At 43.8% G+C, this 23,742-nt stretch overlaps 1 protein-coding gene across 1 annotated transcript in view; it reads left to right on the plus strand.

Annotated features, from left to right (window-relative positions):
• LOC124718668 (toll-like receptor 7) overlaps window positions 1–23,742 on the plus strand; it is an 86,413-nt gene that overhangs the window by 16,722 nt on the left and 45,949 nt on the right. The window contains exon 2 of the mRNA XM_047244294.1: window positions 1,482–1,935. Coding sequence (XP_047100250.1) covers window positions 1,482–1,935 — 454 coding nt within the window. The remainder of the gene's footprint in view (window positions 1–1,481; window positions 1,936–23,742) is intronic.

The raw sequence follows: 23,742 nt of genomic DNA on the forward strand, positions 1-23,742 counted from the left end.
AAAACGTCTTTGCTTTAATGACTTCCATCCCAACTCGCGTATCATATCTGCCACACTCTCTCCCCTATTACGTGATAATACGAAACGAGTTGCCCTTTTTTGCACCCTTTCGATGTCCTCCGTCAATCCCACCTGGTAAGGATCCCACACCGTGCAGCAATATTATAACACAGGACGAACGAGTGTAGTGTAAGCTGTCTCTTTAGTAGACTTGTTGTATCTTCTAAGTGTCCTGCCAATGAAACGCAACCTTTGGCTCGGCTTCCCCACAATATTATCTAATGTGGTGTTTCCAACTGAAGTTGTTCGTAATTTTAACACCCAGGTACTTAGTTGAATTGACAGCCTTGAGAATTGTACTATTTATCGAGTAATCGAATTCCAATTGATTCCTTTTGGAAATCATGTGTATCACCTCACACATTTCATTATTTAGCGTCAACTGCCACCTGCCGCACCATACAGCAATCTTTTCTAAATCGCTTTGCAACTGATACTGGTCTTCGGATGACCTTACTAGATGGTAAATTACAGCATCATCTGCGAACAACCTAAGAGAACTGCTCAGATTGTCATCTAGGTCATTTATATAGATCAAGAACAGCAGAGGTCCCAGAACGCTTCCCTGGGGAACACCTGATATCACTTCAGTTTTACTCGATGATTTGCCGTCTATTACTACGAACTGCGACCTTCCTGACAGGAAATCACGAATCCAGTCGCACAACTGAGACCATACCCCATAGGCCTGCAGCTTGATTAGAAGTCGCTTGTGAGGAATAGCGTCAAAAGCTTTCTGGAAATCTAGAAATACGGAATCAACTTGAGATCCCCTGTCGATAGCGGCCATTACTTCGTGCGAATAAAGAGCTAGCTGCGTTGCACAAGAAGGATGTTTTCTGAAACCATGCTGATTACGTATCAATAGATCGTTCCCTTCGAGGTGATTCATAATGTTTGAATACAGTATATGCTCCAAAACCCTACCGCAAACTGACGTCAATGATATAGGTCTGTAGTTCGATGGATTACTCCTACTACCCTTCTTAAACACTGGTGCAACCTGCGCAATTTTCCAATCTGTAGGTACAGATGTATCGGTGAGCGAGCGGTTGTATACGATTGGTAAGTAGGGAGCTATTGTATCACCGTAAGCTGAAAGGAACCTAATCGGTGCATGGCTATTGCACAAAAACCGATCCTCTGATCCTCTGTATGCTCCAGACCTGGCCCCTGAAGACCATTTTTTTATTTCGAAACTTGAAAACCCCCTTGGGAGGACGAAGATTTGCAACTATAGACGAGATAAAAGAAAATTCACAGACGTCACTTTGCGCGATCCGGCAAGAGGTGTACCAGTACTGCATCCGGAAGTCGAAACGGCGTTGCGAAAGAGAGTATTTCTAAGGAGACCACACAGAATAAGGGAAAGGTAAGTGCAGAAAAATGTTGTGCATAAAGCTCCGGAATTTTTTGAACAGAGCTGGTAGAGTGAATCACCCATGCGGCACTGAGTGTTTAGAGCGCCGGTACGTTTGGCTCCTGTGGCGTTTCGACCCGCGCGCTCCTCCTCAGGTGTGGTCAGCCGCGGCCGGGGCGCTGGTGCTGGCGGCGGCCGCGGCGGCGCTGGCGGCGTGCGACGGCGCGGGGGCCGCGCCTGCGGGCGGCTGCCCGTGCTTCGTGTTCGGCTGCCTGGCGGACTGCTCGCGCGTCGCGTCCCCCCTGGCGGTGCCCCCCTGCGTGCCCCCCGGCGTCGCGACGCTGCGCCTGTCGTGGCGCGCCGCCCCCCTCGTCGAGCTGCCAGCGGACGCCCTCTCCAGGACGCCGCTGCTGAAGCGCGTCGAGGCGCGGGCGGTCGCCGACCTCGCCACCGTCGACGAGAGCGTCTTCTCCGTCACTCCCCACCTGGAGTACCTGCAGCTCACAGGGAGCAAGGTACGTACAGCTCCTACTTCTGATCTTCCATTTTCTGACAAGAGGAGAGAGCTGTCACTAGCCTGAGGCTGCGCTTTCATTATTATGCTTGTCGCCTCATCTCACAATGAGACGTCCCCAATGGTGTGATTGACTTCTTGAAACTACACTCCTGGAAATTGAAATAAGAACACCGTGAATTCATTGTCCCAGGAAGGGGAAACTTTATTGACACATTCCTGGGGTCAGATACATCACATGATCACACTGACAGAACCACAGGCACATAGACACAGGCAACAGAGCATGCACAATGTCGGCACTAGTACAGTGTATATCCACCTTTCGCAGCAATGCAGGCTGCTATTCTCCCATGGAGACGATCGTAGAGATGCTGGATGTAGTCCCGTGGAACGGCTTGCCATGCCATTTCCACCTGGCGCCTCAGTTGGACCAGCGTTCGTGCTGGACGTGCGGACCGCGTGAGACGACGCTTCATCCAGTCCCAAACATGCTCAATGGGGGACAGATCCGGAGATCTTGCTGGCCAGAGTAGTTCACTTGCACCTTCTAGAGCACGTTGGGTGGCACGGGATACATGCGGACGTGCATTGTCCTGTTGGAACAGCAAGTTCCCTTGCCGGTCTAGGAATGGTAGAACGATGGGTTCGATGATGGTTTGGATGTACCGTGCACTATTCAGTGTCCCCTCGACGATCACCAGTGGTGTACGGCCAGTGTAGGAGATCGCTCCCCGCACCATGATGCCGGGTGTTGGCCCTGTGTGCCTCGGTCGTATGCAGTCCTGATTGTGGCGCTCACCTGCACGGCGCCAAACACGCATACGACCATCATTGGCACCAAGGCAGAAGCGACTCTCATCGCTGAAGACGACACGTCTCCATTCGTCCCTCCATTCACGCCCGTCGCGACACCATTGGAGGCGGGCTGCACGATGTTGGGGCGTGAGCGGAAGACGGCCTAACGGTGTGCGGGACCGTAGCCCAGCTTCATGGAGACGGTTGCGAATGGTCCTCGCCGATACCCCAGGAGCAACAGTGTCCCTAATTTGCTGGGAAGTGGCGGTGCGGTCCGCTACGGCACTGCGTAGGATCCTACGGTCTTGGCGTGCATCCGTGCGTCGCTGCGGTCCGGTCCCAGGTCGACGGGCACGTGCACCTTCCGCCGACCACTGGCGACAACATCGATGTACTGTGGAGACCTCACGCCCCACGTGTTGAGCAATTCGGCGGTACGTCCACCCGGCCTCCCGCATGCCCACTATACGCCCTCGCTCAAAGTCCGTCAACTGCACATACGGTTCACGTCCACGCTGTCGCGGCATGCTACCAGTGTTAAAGACTGCGATGGAGCTCCATATGCCACGGCAAACTGGCTGACACTGACGGCGGCGGTGCACAAATGCTGCGCAGCTAGCGCCATTCGACGGCCAACACCGCGGTTCCTGGTGTGTCCGCTGTGCCGTGCGTGTGATCATTGCTTTTACAGCCCTCTCGCAGTGTCCGGAGCAAGTATGGTGGTTCTGACACACCGGTGTCAATGTGTTCTTTTTTCCATTTCCAGGAGTGTATGTACACGGTGATGAACACTGAAGATACAAAGAAACTGGTATACCTGCCGAATATCACATAGGGCACCGCCGAGCATGCAGAAGTGCCGCAACACCACGTAGCATGGGACTCGACTAATGTCTGAAGAAGTGCTGGAGGGAACTGACACCATCAATCCTGCAAGGCTGTCCATAAATCCGTAAGAGTACCAGTGGTTGGAGTAAATCCATAGGAGTAGGAGGGGGTGGGAGTCTCTTCTGAACAGGACGTTGCAAGGCATCCCAGGTATACTCAATAATGTTCATGCCTGCGAGTTTGGTGGACAGCAGAAGAGTTTCAACTCTGAAGAGTGTACCTGGAGCCACTTTGTATCAATTCTGGATGCAATGTCGCATTGCCTTGCTGGAATTTCCCAAGTCCATTGGAATGCACAATGGACATGAATGGACACAGGTGATCCGAAGGATGTCAGTCGTATCTAGACTTATCAGGGATCCCATATCACTTCAACTGCCCACGCCCAACGTCATTACAGAGCTTCCAGCAGTTTCAACACTCCCCTACTAGCATGCAGTGTCCGTGGATTCTTGAGGTTGTTTCCATACCTGTATACGTACATCCATTTGATAGAATTTGAAACGAGACTCGTCCGACCAGAAAACACGTTTCCAGCCATCAACAGTCCAATGTCGGTGTTGACCGGCCAAGGCGAGGCGTAAAGCTTTGTGTCGTGTAGTCATCAAGGGTACACGAGGTGGCCTTCTGCTCCCAAAGCACATATCGATGATCTTTCTTTCGATAGTTCTCACGCTGACACTTGTTGATGGCCCAGCACTGAAAACTGCAGCTGTTTGCGGAAGGGTTGTACGTCTGTCACGTTGAAAGATTCTCTTCAGTCGTCGGCGGTCCCGTTCCTGCAGGATCTTTTCCTGAACGCAGCGATTTCAGAGATATGATGTTTTACCTGATTCTTGATGTTCACAGTACACTCGTGAAATAGTCGTATGGTAAAATCATCATTTCATCGCTACCTACGATATGCTGTGTCCTGTCGCTCGTCCGCCGACTATAACACCACGTTCAAACTTATTTAAATCTTGATAACTTGCCACTGTATCAGCAGGAACCGCTCCGACAACTTCATGACACTTGTTGTGTTATATAGGCGTTGCCGACCGCAGAGCCGTTTTATATCTGTTTACATATCTCTGTATTTGAATACCCATGCCTATAACAGTTTTTTGGCTCTTCACTGTAGGTTACAATTCCATCACACGCATATCCCTTTATTTGAATACCCATGCCTATACCAGTTTTTTGGCGCTTCAGTGTAGGTTAAAATTCCAAGTATCACACGCTGCAGCCAGTCAGTAATTGACGAAAAAAATCGAAATTCTGTGTGACACTCAATAGCATCATAAGAGTTTACTTGTACAGTCTTGTGTTGTCCACTGGATAGCATAACAGCGTCAAATGCACTAAGTTGCGTGTTCCAACCTTGTCCAGTGTTCTAAACTTCTTTTATTTTTAAATCTTTATCAAAATAACTTTGATCATAATTTTTATTCAATTAATTAATGCAAATGTAATCTTTAGTTCCATTCCTTTGTCCCATTATTTTTATCATAATGTCAACTTCGTTTGTTCTCATTTTGTTGCTATCATTCTTTCTCCGCTTGTAGTATTTGTTCATGTGTTTTTTTTATTAATTTCTTTTGTTTTATCACCCTGTTTATTTGTCGACCTAATGGCGTTCATCTATGTCTCATTTTGCACGAATTTCGTTTTACTTATAAACCCATCTTCCACGTAATTTTCATCGGTATTATTTTGTCCCCAGTGCAACAGATATTTAGGTTATATTTTAAATGTTTGTGTGTTGATTACTGTTGGTTTCATACCGTTCCACAAATAAAAATAGATTATTTCATCTTTTGTTTTTAGCAGATAGATCGGAATTTTCAAGTAATTGAATATTATGATAGACAAATATGAAGAAATTTAGTTGGTACTGAGCAAAGAATAATATAAGGAAGAAATGAACAAACGAAAAACTTCATATGGTGATTAAACCGATATGACAAAGGAAAAGAAATTTAAGAAAATTACATTTAAACCAATTAACTGAACAACAATTATGATCGAAGTCATTTCGATGAAGATTTCAAAATAAAGGAAACGTTAGTACGTCTGACGAAATTCGAACCCACAATCTCCTGGAGCAGAAGCTCTTATGTTACCCATTACACCTTGCAACGATACTATTTACTGCACTTTTTTAACGCTATTCAGTGTCACACAGAATTCTATTTTTTTTTAATTTTTAATTTTATTATATTTTTTCTTTGCATCAGGTTGAGTGGCTCCCAGCGTGTTGTACATGGGACCTTAACCCGCATCACTGTATAGATAGTTTCAAAAAGTCGATCGCACCACTACTGTGACACTAACTGAGGGGCAGACAGTACGAATAATCCAAGTGCTTGCTGAAACAAACTGAGTAAGTGACTGCCAAAGTTAAATAGCTGTTTATAAATTATGTGTCGTACTGTCTAAACATCTGATACTTTTTTTCCTAATAGCCAATTAGTCCTTGTATAGTAGTATGCATATAGTTGTCTTGAAAGTAGGATATAAGATAAATATCGAGAAAAGCAAAGCGAGGGAAATGGAATGTAGTTGAACTAAATCAGCTGGTGCTAAGGTAATTAGGTAAAGAAATGACCTGAAAGAAGTAGATGAGTTTTGCTATATATAACTGATGGTGGCCGAAGAAGAGAGGATATAAAATGTAGACTGGCACTGGCATGAAAACCGTGTCTGAAGAAGCGAAATTTCTTCACTTCGAATACACATTTAAGAGAGGCAGTCTTTTGTGGAATATTTGTATGGAGTGTAGCCGTGAATTGAAGTGAAACATGGATGATAAACAGTTTGGACAAGAAGCGAATAAAAGCTTTTAGAGTATGGTGGTACAGGAGAATGCTGAAGATTAAATGGCTGTATCACGTAACTAATAGAAGACTCTGCGGGACAAAAATGTAGGGGAAGACCAAGGAGGAACACAGTAAGCAGTTTCAGAAGGATGTAGGTTGCAGTAGTTATTCAAAAATGAAAAGTCTTGCACAGGATACAGTAGCATGGAGAACGGAATCAAACCAGCCTTGAGACTGAAGATGACAACAACAATAACAACCCAGTTTGAGGTAGTATATATTATAAAAATATATTATATGTAATGTATATCATATGTATATTATAAATACTTATACTACTTGCGTCTTAAGACTTTTTAAACTTGTACTAGTGCAAAAAACATTTCATTTGCTGTGTTGTGTCTTGAAGACTTTTTGGTACAACACACATGATATACATAGTACAATACATGTCGGTTATAAAACAACAATAAGTCAGTATATATAGCGAAATCCATATACCAAGCTGAAAAACGATAGATAAATAGTAAATAAAATTAAAATACATTGATGCGGCTCCAAAATGTACAAGAGATTATTCATAGGCACTTTCAATAACCCCCTGACAGTCAGTGTCAGTAGAATGTAAATCACGTCCTTCTACGGTATTTCTTGGAGATAGTCTCCTTGGCAACACGCGTGATGCACGTTTTTCAGCCTTTCTTGTCCCCCTCTCTGACCACGCCGTCTTCTTTCTCCGCATCTTCTTCTTCTTACACCCACGGTAACTGCTGCTTGTGAGGGGAATATATTCTTATACAACTCATGATTATGTGGAAGACTGTACTTGTACGTCTTTATAAGATTTTTCCATTTTTCCAATTTTATTGAAAATGCTTCTTGATACAAAGGCTACCGAAGAGATATTGATGGGGCGCTCCTAAAGTCCGCTCCTATGAACTCGAGATCACGGGTTACTGAATATTTGAACTGCAGTATTAGAGGATTTTGTTTGCTTATACAGCTACGTCTGGTATTCCTGTGTTGTATTGTATTTCCTTCCGTGTCTGTAGCAACTTTCTCCTATGGTGTGACACAGATGGGTTTAGTAGAAATACAGTGTTGTGCTTTCATTTCCACTACGGAAAACATTCTGCTGAGCTGCTTCACTGCTCCTTTCTGTCGTGGGGAACAAACAGATATTTAAAGTGCGTCTGTGCCTTTTCAGAGAGATCAAACATTTTATCACATTTATATATATATATATATATATATATATATATATATATATATATATATATATATATATACAGGGTGGTCCATTGATCGTGACCGGGCCAAATATCTCACGAAAGCGTCAAACGAAAAAACTACAAAGAAAGAAACTTGTCTAGCTTGGAGGGGGAAACCAGAAGGTGCTATGGTTGTTCCGCTAGATGGCGCTGCCATAGGTCAAACTGATATCAACTGCTTTTTTTTTTAAATAAGATTCAAATGGTTCAAATGGCTCTGAGCACTTTGGGACTTAACATCTGAGGTCATCAGTCCCCTAGAACTTAGAACTACTTAAACCTAACTAACCTAAGGACACCACACACATCCATGCCCGAGGCAGGATTCGAACCTGCGACCGTAGCAGTCGCGCGGCACCGGACTGAGCGCCTAGAACCGCTCGGCCACCCGGCTGGCTTAAATAGCGAGACGGCCGATGTGGCCAAGCGGTTCTAGGCGCTACAGTCTGGAACCGCGCGACCGCGTCGGTCGCAGGTTCGAACCCTGCCTCGGGCATGGATGTCTGTGATGTCCTTAGGTTGGTTAGGTTTAAGTAGTTGTAAGTTCTAGGGGACTGATGACCTCAGAAGTTAAATCCAATAGTGCTCAGAGCCATTTAAAAAGGAACCCCCATTTTTATTACATATTCGTGTAGTACGTAAAGAGAAATGAATGTTTTAGTTGGACCACTTGTTTCGCTTTGTGATAGATGGCGCTGCAATAGTCACAAACATATGGCTCACAATATAGACGAACAGTTAGTAACAGGTAGGTTATTTAAATTAAAATACAGAACGTAGGTACGTTTGAACATTTTATTTCGTTGTTCCAATATGATTCACGTACCTTTGTGAACTTAGCATTTCTGAGAACGGATGCTGTTACAGCGTGATTACCTGTAAATACCACATTAATGCAATAAATGCTGAAAATGATGTCCGTCAACCTCAATGCATTTGGCAATACGTGTAACGACATTCCTCTCAACAGCGAGTAGTTCGGCTTCCGTAATGTGCGCACATCCATTCACAATGCTCTGACGCATGTTGTCAGGCGTTGTCGGTGGATCACGGTAGCAAATATCCTTCAACTTTCCCCACAGAAAGAAATCCGGGGACGTCAGATCCGGTGAACGTGCGGGCCATGGTATGGTGCTTCGACGACCAATCCACCTGTCATGAAATATGCTATTCAATACCGCTTCAACCGCACGCGAGCTATGTGCCGGACATCCATCATGTTGGAAGTACATCGCCATTCTGTCAAGCAGTGAAAGATCTTGTAGTAACATCGGTAGAACATTACGCAGGAAATCAGCATACATTTCACCATTTAGATTGCCATCGATAAAGTGGGGGACAGTTATCCTTCCTCCCATAATGCCGCAGCATACATTAACCCGCCAAGGTCGCTGATGTTCCACTTGTCGCAACCATCGTGGGTTTTCCGTTGCCCAATAGTGCATATTATGCCGATTTAAAATTTACGTTACCGCTGTTGGTGAATGACGCTTCGTGACTAAATAGAACGCGTGCAAAAAATCTGTCATCGTCTCGTAATTTCTCTTGTGCCCAGTGGCAGAACTGTACACGACGTTCAAAGTCGTCGTCATGCAATTCCCGGTGCATAGAAATATGGTACAGGTGCAATCGGTGTTGATGTAGCATTCTCAACACCGACGTTTTGGAGATTCCCGATTCTCGCGCAGTTTGTCTGCTACTGATGTGCGGATTAGCAGCGACAGCAGCTAAAGCACCTACTTGGGCATCATCATGGGTTGCAGGTCGTGGTTATAGTTTCACATGTGGCTGAGCACTTCCTGTTTCCTTATATAACGCAACTATCCGGCGAACGGTCCGGACACTTGGATGATGTCGTCCAGGATACCGTTCAGGATACATAGCACACGCCCATTGGGCATTTTTATCACAATAGCCATACATCAACACGATATCGACCTTTTCCGCAATTGGTAAACGGTCAATTTTAACACTGGTAATGTATCACGAAGCACATACCGTCCGCACTGGCGTAATGTTACGTGATACCACGTACTTATATGTTTGTGACTACTACAGTGCCATCTATCACAAAGCGAAAATAGTGGTCCAACTAAAACGTTCATATTTCTTTACGTACTACACGAATATGTAATAAAAATAGGGGTTCCTATTTTAAAAAACACTGTTGATATATGTTTGACCTATGGCAGCGCCATCTGGTTTCCTTCTTCAAATTAGACGAGTTTCGTTCTTTGCAGTTTCTTCGTTTGATGCTTATTTCGTGAGATATTTGGCCTGGTAACTATCAATGGACCACCCTGTGTACACAGGGTGAGTCACCGAACGTTACCGCTGGATATATTTCGTAAACCACATCAAATACTGACGAATCGATTCCACAGACCGAACGTGAGGGGAGGGGCTAGTGTAATTGGTTAACACAAACCATAAAAAAATGCACGGAAGGATGTTTTTTAACACAAACCTACGTTTTTTTAAATGGAACCCCGTTAGTTTTGTTAGCATATCTGAACATACAAACAAATACGTTATCAGTGCCGTTTGTTGCATTGTAAAATGTTAATTACATCCGGAGATATTGTAACCTAAGATTGACGCTTGAGTACCACTCCTCCGCTGTTCGATCGTGTGTATCGGAGAGCACCGAATTACGTAGTGATCCAAAGGGAACGGTGATGGACCTTAGGTACAGAAGAGACTGGAACAACACATTACGTCCACATGCTAACACCTTTTTATTGGTCTTTTTCACTGACGCACATGTACATTACCAAGAGGGGTTAGGTACACGTACACACGTGGTTTCCGTTTTCAATTACGGAGTGGAATAAAGTGGGTCCCGACATGTCAGGCCAATAGATGTTCAATGTGGTGGCCATCATTTGCTGCACACAATTGCAATCTCTGGCGTAATGAATGTCGTACACGCCGCAGTACATCTGGTGTAATGTCGCCGCAGGCTGCCACAATACGTTGTTTCATATCCTCTGGGATTGTAGGCACATCACGGTACACATTCTCCTTTAACGTACCACACAGAAAGAAGTCCAGAGGTGTAAGCTCAGGAGAACGGGCTGGCCAATTTATGCGTCCTCCACGTCCTATGAAACGCCCGTCGAACGTGTACCTCACCCCTCATGGTAATGTACATGTGCGTCAGTGGAAAAGACCAATAAAAAGGTGTTAGCATGTGGACGTAATGTGCTGTTCCAGTCTCTTCTGTACCTAAGGTCCATCACCGTTCCCTTTGGAACCCTACGTAATTCGGTGCTCTCCGATACACACCATCGAACAGCGGAGGAGTGGTACTCAAACGTCAACTTTAGGTTACAATAGCTCCGGATGTAATTATCATTTTACAATGCAACAAACGGCACTGATTACGTATTTGTTTGTATGTTCAGATGTGCTAACAAAACTAACGGGGTTCCATTTAAAAAAACGTAGGTTTGTGTTAAAAAACATACTTCCGTGCATTTTTTTATGGTTTATATTAACGAATTACACTAGCCCCTCTCCTCACGTTCGGTCTGTGGAATCGATTCGTCAGTATTTGATGTGGTTTACGAAATATATCCAGCGGTAGCGTTAGGTGACTCACCCTGTATATATATATATATATATATATATATATATATATATATATATATGGCCACATCCAAGAACCTTATCATGTACCGTGTCAGTATTCTGATGTTGCTTCGAGATGTACAAGCGGTATTTCAAAATATGGCCAATTTAAAGATGCATAAATACTACTATGAGTACTCGTAAGAGCATACAGTTAGGCTATTTCTGTACTTTCAAAAAAGTGCATACGGTATCTGAACCTTTATTAAAGATACAAGCAAATCTCCTTCTATCCACTATTTCAGTTCTCTTAGTTGTATTCTGAATGCAGTCCAGGAAATGGCTTAGAGCTTAAATTTTATCGTCACAGGGCACAACACTCTGCATGAAATCGCTTGCTCTTCGTCTACCCAGAACAGATCCTCACTTTGCCTTTCAGAATGTCCATTCAGATCATTTTTCTTATGAAATTCACTTGTACCACTTGTATTTCCATCCCTCAGTTGTACAGACCTTAGCGTACTAACGACTGCGACAACAGTTATTAATTAATCTATTTATTAATGATTAAATGATGAATGCAACTTTAATGGCAATTTTAAGGCGTCAATAGTAAACTATTGCTTCCATGTGACATGACGAATACTTGTCTCCCGCAGCCAGCAAGATGAAGTTCCAACCATCTTTCATTCTTTTCTCGTAAAGAAGTGAGACCTATCACTAGTTTGAGGCTGAGGTTTCTTAACTCAAAGCACCTCCAACAACACGAATAATACGAAATTTGTTTATTCAAACTGGCGACAATGGCCGTGTCACGGTCGCCACTTAGAGTTTTCGTGATTATTGCAGCTTCTTCGTCTTATTTAAAAAAACGCATGGAAAAGGGACAAGTTGGATTGGTGAATCATCTCGTAGCAAAATGTAATGACCATTACAAAGTAGTCATCGTATCATTCAGATTAAATAAGCGAGGCAAACGAAAATCTCTAAAGCCAGGTGAGAATCCGATTTTACCTCCTTCCGCATACACGGCCAGGAACCTAGCCTCTAAACTCTAAATTTGTGTGTCAGAGCATTTCTCGCTTCTTCAACATGCACGGACCAGTCGCTTCAATCTGACCATCTGTCAAGAGGGTGAATAACCACCTTTTGCAGCATGGATATTCACGAAAACAGTCAGTGGGTTTCTTGAGGGTACTGACAGGGATATGGAGCCGTGTCAATTCCAGTAACATGTCCAGCTCCAGTAGGTTTCTCAGTCGAAGATCCACGACGTTACGAGCCCGTTTGTGGTGGTCTCACAGATTCTGGACTGGGTTTAAATGCGGGAAGTTTGGTGGCCAGGAGAGTATGGTAAACACACCCTGGTGCTCTTCAACCCACGCCCGTATACCGTGAACACTGTTACTCTTTGCATTGTTCTGCTGACAGATGCCATTGTGCCAAGGAAAAACAAAGCCCGTGTAGGTGTCGAAATTGTGGTGTCACCGCCAGACACCACACTTGCTAGGTGGTAGCCTTTAAATCGGCCGCGGTCCACTAGTATACGTCGGACCCGCGTGTCGCCACTGTCAATGATAGCAGACCGAGCGCCACCACACGGCAGGTCTAGAGAGACTTACTAGCACTCGCCCCAGTTGTACAGCCGACTTTGCTAGCGATGCTACACTGACGAAGACTCTCTCAATTGCCGAGAAGATAGCATAGCCTTCAGCTAAGTCAATTGCTACGACCTAGCAAGGCGCCGTATTCAATTGCAATAATATTTAGATTAAAGTTCAGTCTTGATCACGTTATGTCTGTTTTAATGAGTAACCGGTTTCGGTTTTTTCTATAAAACCATCATCAGACCTGCGAATAAATTTTAAGAAATACTAGATACCAATCTTTGAATGAATGAAAAAGTCTAATGATGTCAAAATTTTTTAACAAAATAAAATGAAATTACCCATTGGCTCCCTTGGGTTGGTAGGTGGAGCTCTCCTGGCTGCTGTGCAGTCAACTGATGGTTATGAGAGCTGAGCACGAGCTTAAAATATTTAAGCTCGTGCTCAGCTCTCATAACCGTCAGTTGACTGCACAGCAGCAAGGAGAGCTCCACCTACCAACCCAAGGGAGCCAATGGGTATAACTAATTTCATTTTATTTTGTTAAAAAATTTTGACATCATTAGACTTTTTCATTCATTTAAAGATTGGTATCTAGTATTTCTTAAAATTTATTCGCAGGTCTGATGATGGTTTTATAGAAAAAACCGAAACCGGTTACTCATTAAAACAGACATAACGTGATCAAGACTGAACTTTAATCTAAATATAACAATTAATTGATCACTGTATTCCAAAAATGTTTACCAAAATTGTGCAATTGCTATAATACTTCTGTATCATCAAGAGCGATGTTCTACAATTATGAATTAAAGTTAAGTATTCCAGAAGCTACGTACTTTTCTTTATAGCATTCATTACGTATCCTGTTTCAGGCCTCACGCCAGCCTGCGTGAGCTTATAGCGTGCATTTCGGTCTCCTCAAACTACACGATGTCGCCACTTCTGCCGACACTTCAGAAATGGTCAAGGATAATTATGTTGACCCACTGTGCCTTCCAGAATGACGAGATCGCCATGGAATGCCACAAAAACATTCCCCATACCATAAGGCTCCCTCCTCCAACGTGCACCCTTCTGACGGTTCTTGCAGGGCCTCAAGACCATGTGAAAAGGCCACCTGCCATCACTCAGTGGAGTCCAGTTGTGATATTGGCGTTCAAGTTGGAGCCCCCATCGCTGATCAAAAGCAGTCAGCAAGCGTGCATGAACCAGACAGAGAACAATACGCAGCAACGTTCTGTGAATAGTCATTGAGGAGATTCTGTTGGTAGTCCCTTGGTTCATCTGAATAACCACTTGCTCAACAGCTGCCCATCAGTTCTCCTGTACACATCTCTGCAGCCGTCGTTCACCTCAGTCACTTGTGTCCCATGATGCACCGCATTTGCCTCAGCGCCGGTTTTCGATAGCGCCATTTTGCAATGCACTGTACAGTTTAACCACGGCGGCACGCGAACAGTTTACAAACTTAGCCGTTTCTGAAATGCTTCCAGCTTTGGCCCAAAAGCCCTGTTGGAAGTCGGGTAGATCGCTCCATTTCCGCATTACGACAATGATAGCACTAGAGAAGGTAGAAGACGAGGTACTGGCAGAAGTGAAGCTGTCAGGACGGGGCCTGAGTCGTGCTTGGGTAGCTCAGATGGCAGAGCACTTGTCCGCGAAAGGCAAAGGTCCCTAGTTCGTGTCCCGGTCCGGCACACAGTTTTAATCTGCCAGGAAGTTTCAATGATAGCACTGTTTTCCGGTTCCCCGCGACTGCTAGTGCTCCCACATGCCAGATGTGAGAGGTTATGGCACGTTGACATCGAACTTAGGTGGTGATTGCATTAATGTGACCTGACTGTTTAGAAATAGTGCTAAGACGTGCCATAACCTAAACATGAACAGATTCTTCTTGACCTTCAGGTAATATAACTGTGAACTGATTTTCATAAACGTTATAGATTATCAGTGTTTCTTTCTCTCCTTCTCAGGGTTTTTTATCAGTACCTTCGTAAGGTAAGAATTACCTGTGTGAGTCCCTGTTCATTTAGTTGATACATGATTTACAATCTGCAGTTACCCTGGCTTTCACCAGATGGTCAGAGAAATGTGTACAGGCTTTTCCAGATTTATATTACAACTAATTAGTACAATGTGAAGCATTATCTGCCGTTTTTCATAGACCTTCCAACTCTATGCCCTTCAGCTTAACCCGGAATCAGAGACACATATAAAATGTTTTTGATATTCAGAAGCTCGTCAGATTCCTGCGTATGAATTGCTGTCTCACAATGTTCTTCAAACTGAAGTCTGCGATTTTCTTCTAATAAAATTATTATCTAACGAAATTCTTCCAGTCCATATGTGGCATTACAGCAAACCAGTGCTTAACAGTATTGGTTGAAAACAGTCCTGGTTGCAATTTTAGTTTTTTATTTTTCAACTACGCGTTTCACATCATTTAGGCATCTTCAGGTTGATCTTACTTTGGTATTTCTTAGAACGATCCTTTAGACAGTGTAGCCAAAGGGCATCGTCGAATACATCAGGCCAACATCGCGACTTCGTTAAACTCATCTAGAAAGTTTTTACTGAGTTTAACGAAGGCGTTGTTGGCCTGATGTATTCGACGATGTCCTTTGGCTATACTCTCTAAAGGATCGTTCTAAGAAATACCAAATTAACATCAACCTGAAGATTCCTAAATAAGGTATAATAATGTCGTGTGACTATGGCCTCCCGTCGGGTAGGCCGTTCGCCGGGTGCAAGTCTTTCTATCTGACGCCACTTCGGCGACTTGAGAATCGATGGGGATGAAATGATGATGATTAACACAACACCACACCCAGTCTCTGAGCGGAGAAAATCTCCGACCCAGCCGGGAATCGAACCCGGGCCCTTAGGATTGACATTCTGTCGCGCTGTCCACTCAGCTACCGGGGGTGGACCCTAAATAAGGTGAAACGCATAGATCAAAAACAAAAAAAACTAAAATTGCAACCAAGACTGTTTTCAACCAATACTATTATCCAACAGGTTACGATGATGATTGGTTTGCCCAACTGCGCGATCATCAGCGCCCGTACAAAATCCCAATTTTTTCACAGTCCACTCTAGCCACTGTCACGAATAATGAGGTTGATCATCAAACGATGAGGACCACATAAACACCCAGTCCCTGGCCAGAGAAATTCCCCAACCAGGTCGGGAATCGAGCCCGAGAACCTGTGATCCAGAGGTAGCAACACTAGCCACTAGACCATGAGTCAGGAAGAATTTAATGTTCAGCACTGCAATGCCTGAAATTGATGCTAAACTGAAACAAACGAGGTACAACTGACAAATTCAAATGAGGAAATAGTAAAAACTTACAATCCTTGGAAATAATTTTGTACACTAAGCAATTAAAAATCAATAATTTAAAAACACGAAACTAATAGTTTTGTTTTCAGATAATTACAAAAGAATGCATTTTCCAGTGCTGGTCTTAGTATCGGTAGTTTTTTTCTTAGGTTGCCACACACACATTAAATAAATATTTTCCTTGTAGGTGGATCGGCAGCTGGGTTGCCACACTTTCTTTCCTTGTAGGTAGATCGGCAGAGGGTAATCAGGTTCAACTGACGCTCCGAAATTTTTCGTGCACATAGAAGAGGGACACAGTGTATGAATATTGTTTTACTGGAAGACGTGATGTAATACATTAAATTCAACAACAGTACCAGGTGCCTGGATAAACTGACTAAACCAGAGGTTGTACGGAGTTTCAGGGAGAGCATAAGGGAACAACTGACACGAATGGGGGAAAGAAATACAGTAGAAGAAGAATGGGTAGCTCTGCGGCATGAAGTAGTAAAGGCAGCAGAGGATCAAGTAGGTGACAAGACGAGGGCTAATAGAAATCCTTGGGTAACAGAAGAAATATTGAATTTAATTGATGAAAGGAGAAAATATAAAAACGCAGTAAATGAAGCAAGCAAAAAGGAATACAAACGTCTCAAAAATGAGATCGACAGGAAGTGCAAAATGGCTAAGCAGGGATGGCTAGAGGACAAATGTAAGGATGTAGAGGCTTATTTCACTAGGGGTAAGATAGATACAGCCTACAGGAAAATTAAAGAGACCTTTGGAGAAAAGAGAACCACTTGTATGAATATTAAGAGCTCAGATGGAAACCCAGTTCTAAGCAAAGAGGGGATAGCAGAAAGGTGGAAGGAGTATATAGAGGGTCTATACAACGGCGATGTACTTGAGGACAATATTATGGAAATGGAAGAGGATGTAGATGAAGATGAAATGGGAGATACGATACTGGGTGAAGAGTTTGACAGAGCACTGAAAGACCTGAGTCGAAACAAGGCCCCAGGAGTAGACAACATTCCATTGGAACTACTGACGGCCTTGGGAGAGCCAGTCCTGACAAAACTCTACCATCTGGTGAGCAAGATGTATGAGACAGGTGAAATACCCTCAGACTTCAAGAAGAATATAATAATTCCAATCCCAAAGAAAGCAGGTGTTGACAGATGTGAAAATTACCGAACTATCAGTTTAATAAGTCACAGCTGCAAAATAATAACGCGAATTCTTTACAGACGAATGGAAAAACTGGTAGAAGCGGACCTCGGGGAAGATCAGTTTGGATTCCGTAGAAATGTTGGAACACGTGAGGCAATACTAACCTTACGACTTATCTTAGAAGAAAGATTAAGAAAAGGCAACCCTACGTGTCTAGCATTTGTAGACTTAGAGAAAGCTTTTGACAATGTTAACTGGAATACTCTCTTCCAAATTCTGAAGGTGGCAGGGGTAAAATACAGGGAGCGAAATGCTATTAACAATTTGTACAGAGACCAGATGGCAGTTATAAGAGTCGAGGGACATGAAAGGGAAGCAGTGGTTGGGAAGGGAGTGAGACAGGCTTGTAGCCTGTCCCCGATGTTATTCAATCTGTATATTGAGCAAGCAGTAAAGGAAACAAAAGAAAAATTCGGAGTAGGAATTAAAATCCATGGAGAAGAAATAAAAGCTTTGAGGTTCGCCGATGACATTGTAATTCTGTCAGAGACAGCAAAGAACTTGGAAGAGCAGTTGAACGGAATTGACAGTAGTTTGAAAGGAGGGTATAAGATGAACACCAACAAAAGAGAAGAAATAAAAGCTCTGAGGTTCGCCGATGACACTGTAATTCTGTCAGAGACAGAAAAGTACTTGGAAGAGCAGTTGAACGGAATGGACAGTATTTTGAAAGGAGGGTATAAGATGGACATCAACAAAAGCAAAACGAGGATAATGGAATGTAGTCGGATTAAGTCGGGTGATGCTGAGGGAATCAGATTAGGAAATGGGACACTTAAAGTTATAAAGGAGTTTTGCTATTTGGCGAGCAAAACAACTGATGATGGTCGAAGTAGAGAGGATATAAAATGTAGACTGGCAATGGCAAGGCAAGGGTTTCTGAAGAAGAAAAATTTGTTAACATCGAATATAGATTTAAATGTCAGGAAGTCGTTTCTGAAAGTATTTGTATGGAGTGTAGCCATGTATGGAAGTGAAGCTTGTACGATAAATAGCTTAGACAAGAAGAGAATAGAAGCTTTCGAAATGTGGTGCTACAGAAGAATGCTGAAGATTAGATGGGTAGATCACATAACTAATGAGGAGGTATTGAATAGAATTGGGGAGAAGAGGAGCTTGTGGCACAACTTGATTAGAAGAAGGGATCGTTTGGTAGGACATGTTCTGAGACATCGAGGGATCACCAATTTAGTATTGGAGGGCAGCGTGGAGGGTAAAAATCGTAGAGGGAGACCAAGAGATGAATACACTAAGCAGATTCAGAAGGATGTAGGCTGCAGTAGGTACTGGGAGATGAAGAAGCTTGCGCAGGAGAGAGTTGCATGGAGAGCTGCATCAAACCAGTCTCAAGACTGAAGACCACAACAACAACAATAGGTGCAGAGGTATTTCAGGACCCAAGGAAGCTAAAGTCAGAATTTGCTAACTACAGGTTAATACCATAATGAAAAATCGTCATAGCAATTTGGAAAGAGCCAGCCGCATACTTTTGTACTAGCTAGTTGATTGTCTGCAATTTTTCACATGATTCTGGTCAAAAGAAAAACGAAATCTGTACAGGGGGTCCACGGGTTTTCAGGGATATGACAGGAGTGATCATTAGAAACAAAACAAAAAAAAATCCAGTAAACATGGGCTCTGAAATACCTAACTTAAGAGCCATGACCACTAGTTCATCTTCGCTGACCGACCGATGTTTCTGTTTCGGCTTTGACAAGTAATCAGCAATGGTGAGGGTTTGAATGAAGTTTTCTAAGCTCCATCTGATACGCTGGAAGCTAGCGTATGTCTTAGTTCTATGTACAAGTATTATTCCCGAGTCTGTATCTGTGGCCTGTAGGATATACCGTTACAGCTAAGCGAAGGGCTGCCTTGCTGGATATAACGACGGAGCCCAGCACGAGAGTTCTACTTGGCGGTGTTTACACCGCAGTAGCCGACTGTGGTCTCACTGCTTTACAGTTTTAATACCTTCGTCAGATTCTTTTGCCAAAGGACTCAAAAAACGCCGTATCACTGTAATTATCTATTCAAGAGCTATTGAATGTAGTTACGAAAAGTATACGGTCCCATTAAAAATAACCATACTTGTTTGCACTGATCCTAGACTTATCTTAGAATAAAGATTAAGGAAAGGCAAACCTACGTTTCTAGCATTTGTAGACTTAGAGAAAGCTTTTGACAATGTTGACTGGAATAATCTCTTTCAATTTCTGAAGGTGGCAGGGGTAAGATACAGGGAGCGAAAGTCTATTAACAATTTGTACAGAAACCATATGGCAGTAATAAGAGTCGAGTGGTATGAAAGGGAAGCAGTGGTTGGGAAGGGAGTGAGACAGGGTTGTAGACTTTCCCCGATGTTATTCAATCTGTATACTGAGCAAGCATTAAAGAAAACAAAAGAAAAGTTCGGAGTAGGAATTAAAATCCATGGAGAAGAAATAAAATCTTTGAGGTTCGCCGATGACATTGTAATTCTGTCAGAGACAGCAGAGGATTTGGAAGAGCATTTGAACGGAATGGACAGTGTCTTGAAAGGAGGATATAAGATGAACATCAACAAAAGCAAAACGAGGATAATGGAATGTAGTCTAATTAAGTAGGGCGATGCTGAGGGAATTAGATTAGGAAATGAGACACTTAAGGTAGTAGATGAGTTTTGCTATTTGGGGAGCAAAATAACTGATAGTGGTCGAAGTAGAGAAGATATAAAATGTAGTCTGGCAATGGCAAGGCTAATGGTTCTAATGGCTCTAAGCACTATGGGACTTAACATCTGAGTTCATCAGTCCCCTAGACTTAGTACTATGTAAACCTAAGTAACATCACACACAACCGTGCCCGAGGCAGGATTCGAATCTGCGACTGTAGCAACCGCGGGGCTCTGGACTGAAGCGGCAGTGGCAAAAAAAGCGCTTCTGAAGAAGAGTGATTCTTAAGATTGAGTATACCCTTAAGTGTCAGGAAGTCTATTCTGAAAGTATTTGCATGGTAGCCATGTATGGAAGTGAAACATGGACGATAAATATACAAGAACAGAATAGAGGTTTTCGAAATGTGGTGCAACAGAAGAATGCTGAAGATTAGATGGGTAGATAACGTAACTAATGAGGAGGTACTGAATAAAATTGGGGAGATGAGGAATTTCTGGCACAACTTGACTAGAAGAGGGGATCGGTTGGAAGGACATCTTCTGAGGCATCAAGGGATCACCAATTTAGTATTGGAGTGCAGTGTGGATGGCAAAAATTGTAGAGGGAGACCAAGAGATGAATACGCTAAGCAGATTCAGAAGGATGTAGGTTACAGTAGGTACTGGGAGACGAAGAAGCTCGCGCAGGATAGAGTAGCATGGAGAGCTGCATCAAACCAGTCTCTGGACTGAACATCACAACAACAACAGTATATCTGAATATTGCAACCTACATCCACTTGCATCTGTTTAATGTAGTTATTCCTCAGTCTCTTGGTTCAAATGGCTCTGAGCACTATGGGACTTAACACCTGAGGTCATCAGACCCCTAGAACTTAGAACTACTTAAACCTAACTAACGTAAGGACATCACACACATCCATGCCCGAGGCAGGATTCGAACCTGTGACCGTAGGGGTCGCGCTGTTCCGGACTGAGCGCCTAGAATCGCGAGACCACCGCGGCCGCCCCCTCAGTCTCTCTCTGCAGTTTTTTTCCCTCACAGTTCATTCCATCACCAAACTGACGATCCCTAGGGATCCAAGATGTGTCTTCTCAACCAATCTCGTGTTTCAGGTACACTACGTTAGCAAATCCTGTTCCTCACAGTTGGAGTTAGTGCCTCTTCGATACTTGTCTACCCATACAATCTTCAGCATATATCTGTAGCACCAGACTTCAAAAGTTTTCGTTCTCTCCTTTCCTGAAGTGTTTCCTGTCCACGTTTCACTTCCTTACAAGGCTCAACGCTATGCTCCAGGCAAATAACGTCAGGAATGACATCCTAAGACTTACGTTTTATGATGATGATGATAATGATGATAATTGGTTTGTAGGGCTCTCAAATGCGCGGTCATCGGCGCCTGTACACTTTCCCAATCTTAACAAAGCCCAATCTCGCCACTTTTCATGAATGATGACGGAATGATGAGGAAAACACAAACACCCAGTCCCCGGACAGAGAAAATCCCCAACCCGACCAGCAATCAAATCCGTAACACCGTGATCCAGAGGTAGCAACGCTAGCCTCTAGACCATGAGCCGCAGCCCTGAATTTTATGTCTAAAGTATTATGTATCGATGCTACCTGATGGGCCGCATTACGTTGGAACCGCAATTGCAAATTTCTGTTCGATCCCGACAGCGGTCGCGCGGAATCAGCCAGACCCAATGGTGTGCATCCACAGAGCCACACCTCCAGCGGGTCTGTACTTCGGGCGCCTCGATTTAGCATTGGCGTCGGCGGCGATGCGGCGCATTCGCACTCGGAGCCTCATTGCTACAAGAAGCTACACAGACACATGCTACTCACGGCTCTCAAATGTGTATTCATACAGGAGAACTATCCAAGGAGATCCGGAGTTCCACACAATAATATCCAAACAGCAGACTCTGTACACAATTTATTAAATTGCCAATACTAAATTCTTTTAAATAACAACAAATTCATATAACTTACAGAACTTAACAAATGGTTAAAAGAGTGAGCTTTAAAAACAATAACGGCGGCTTGCCGCCATAAAATCAAGAACCTTTGTTTACAATAGCGCTTTTAGAGTTTACCCAAAAGACATAATCCAATAATAAGTTAACTTGGCATTACAATTTAAAATGATTTATATAAAGAAAGACTTTGAGAAAGATAATGGCGCTTGGCACCGTAAAATGAAAGAAGCGCAACACACAACCAATAAATATAATAACAAAATAATTTGATACAAGCAAAGGGCGAGGGCAACTGACAACGCAATCACAGACGAGCGAGCTCTCAACACTTGGAGCCTTCCCACTAGAAACGGTCCCCGAAATAAACCGCTCAGAGCTCCTCGACACGCCTCCCACAACTGCCCATCACTTACGCACCTTGGTTATGTTCTGTAACACACGACAGATAATATCAACACAAGATAAAATTCAAAAATACAGTATAACATCCCGACAGCACATGATAACCATAGCGCTGTTAACTCGGGCGCTCTTAAGTACCGGAAGCCAACACACACAAATCTCTATAAGCAATTCTCGCTTCTTAAAACGAAACAATAAAAGCCAAGCGCACATGAATAGTCAAACCACAGTCTTAGAAGTGCCTTAACGACACCAAACGCAACTATTCCGCCAAGTTAATAATAACACAGTGAGAAAAATACGGAACATACCACTAAATGCTGTTACACAACCATATTGACGAGATCGTGTTGTTCAGGTCCCAGAAGACCACATATACCAAGCAGCAGCAATTCACTATGTAAATACTGTATAAAACCGCCCTTCTTAGGCAGACTTTACCTAACACATCGAATTCCAAATATACTACCATACATGAACGCAACTCTGGGCAAGACTGCAGTTGAGCAAATAAATTAGTATCAACAAATATCATAACGAGCCACACACGCAGCAAAAGCTTCCAACAGCGCCGTCCCACATCAGAATGAAGTTCAGAAACTGCTGCTGGAGCTTCCAGGGGAAAATCCGACGAGCCAACCGACACTCTAACGTGGCAGACGTCTCCAAATTTCAGCAACTAGTTGTCTCCAGGCCAGAGTATCACAGGACTCCACTGGACCTCCACATCATACAGGCAGGCAGAACAAGTACGCCGACTCCAATTAATCACCACCGCATGGCCAGCACAGCGGCGAGTCGCATCCGCCCCAGACCACTCTGCTCATACTGCGGGGCACAACAGCCTTAGCGCTAGACACCAGCAGGTCAGGCAGAGCGAACTTCACGTTATGTGCAGTCCCGGAAAACCAACTACACTCTCGCTTTCCGCCGGCCACCGCAAACACACGCCAGCGACGTCATAGCAAATCACCACCGGAGTGCCACCCGCACCAGGACAGCGAACTATAGTCGATTACAGGGCGCGCTCTGAACAAGATCACAGGATAGCGGCGCGCGCCATATCAGGCTCCATCGCCACTGTTGTTGTAATTGCTGGACCCTGATTCTTGCCACATTGTCTGCAATGAGTTATGATACAGTTGGAGAAATACAATTTAAGTACACACTGACCAGCAAGAACATTATGAACACCTGCCTAGTAGATTGTATGTCCACCTTTGGCTCGAATAACAGTAGTGACACATCATGGCGTGGAAGCAGTGA

Source organism: Schistocerca piceifrons, chromosome 10 (genome assembly GCF_021461385.2).
Source record: "Schistocerca piceifrons isolate TAMUIC-IGC-003096 chromosome 10, iqSchPice1.1, whole genome shotgun sequence".
NCBI classification, from domain to species: domain Eukaryota; kingdom Metazoa; phylum Arthropoda; class Insecta; order Orthoptera; family Acrididae; genus Schistocerca; species Schistocerca piceifrons.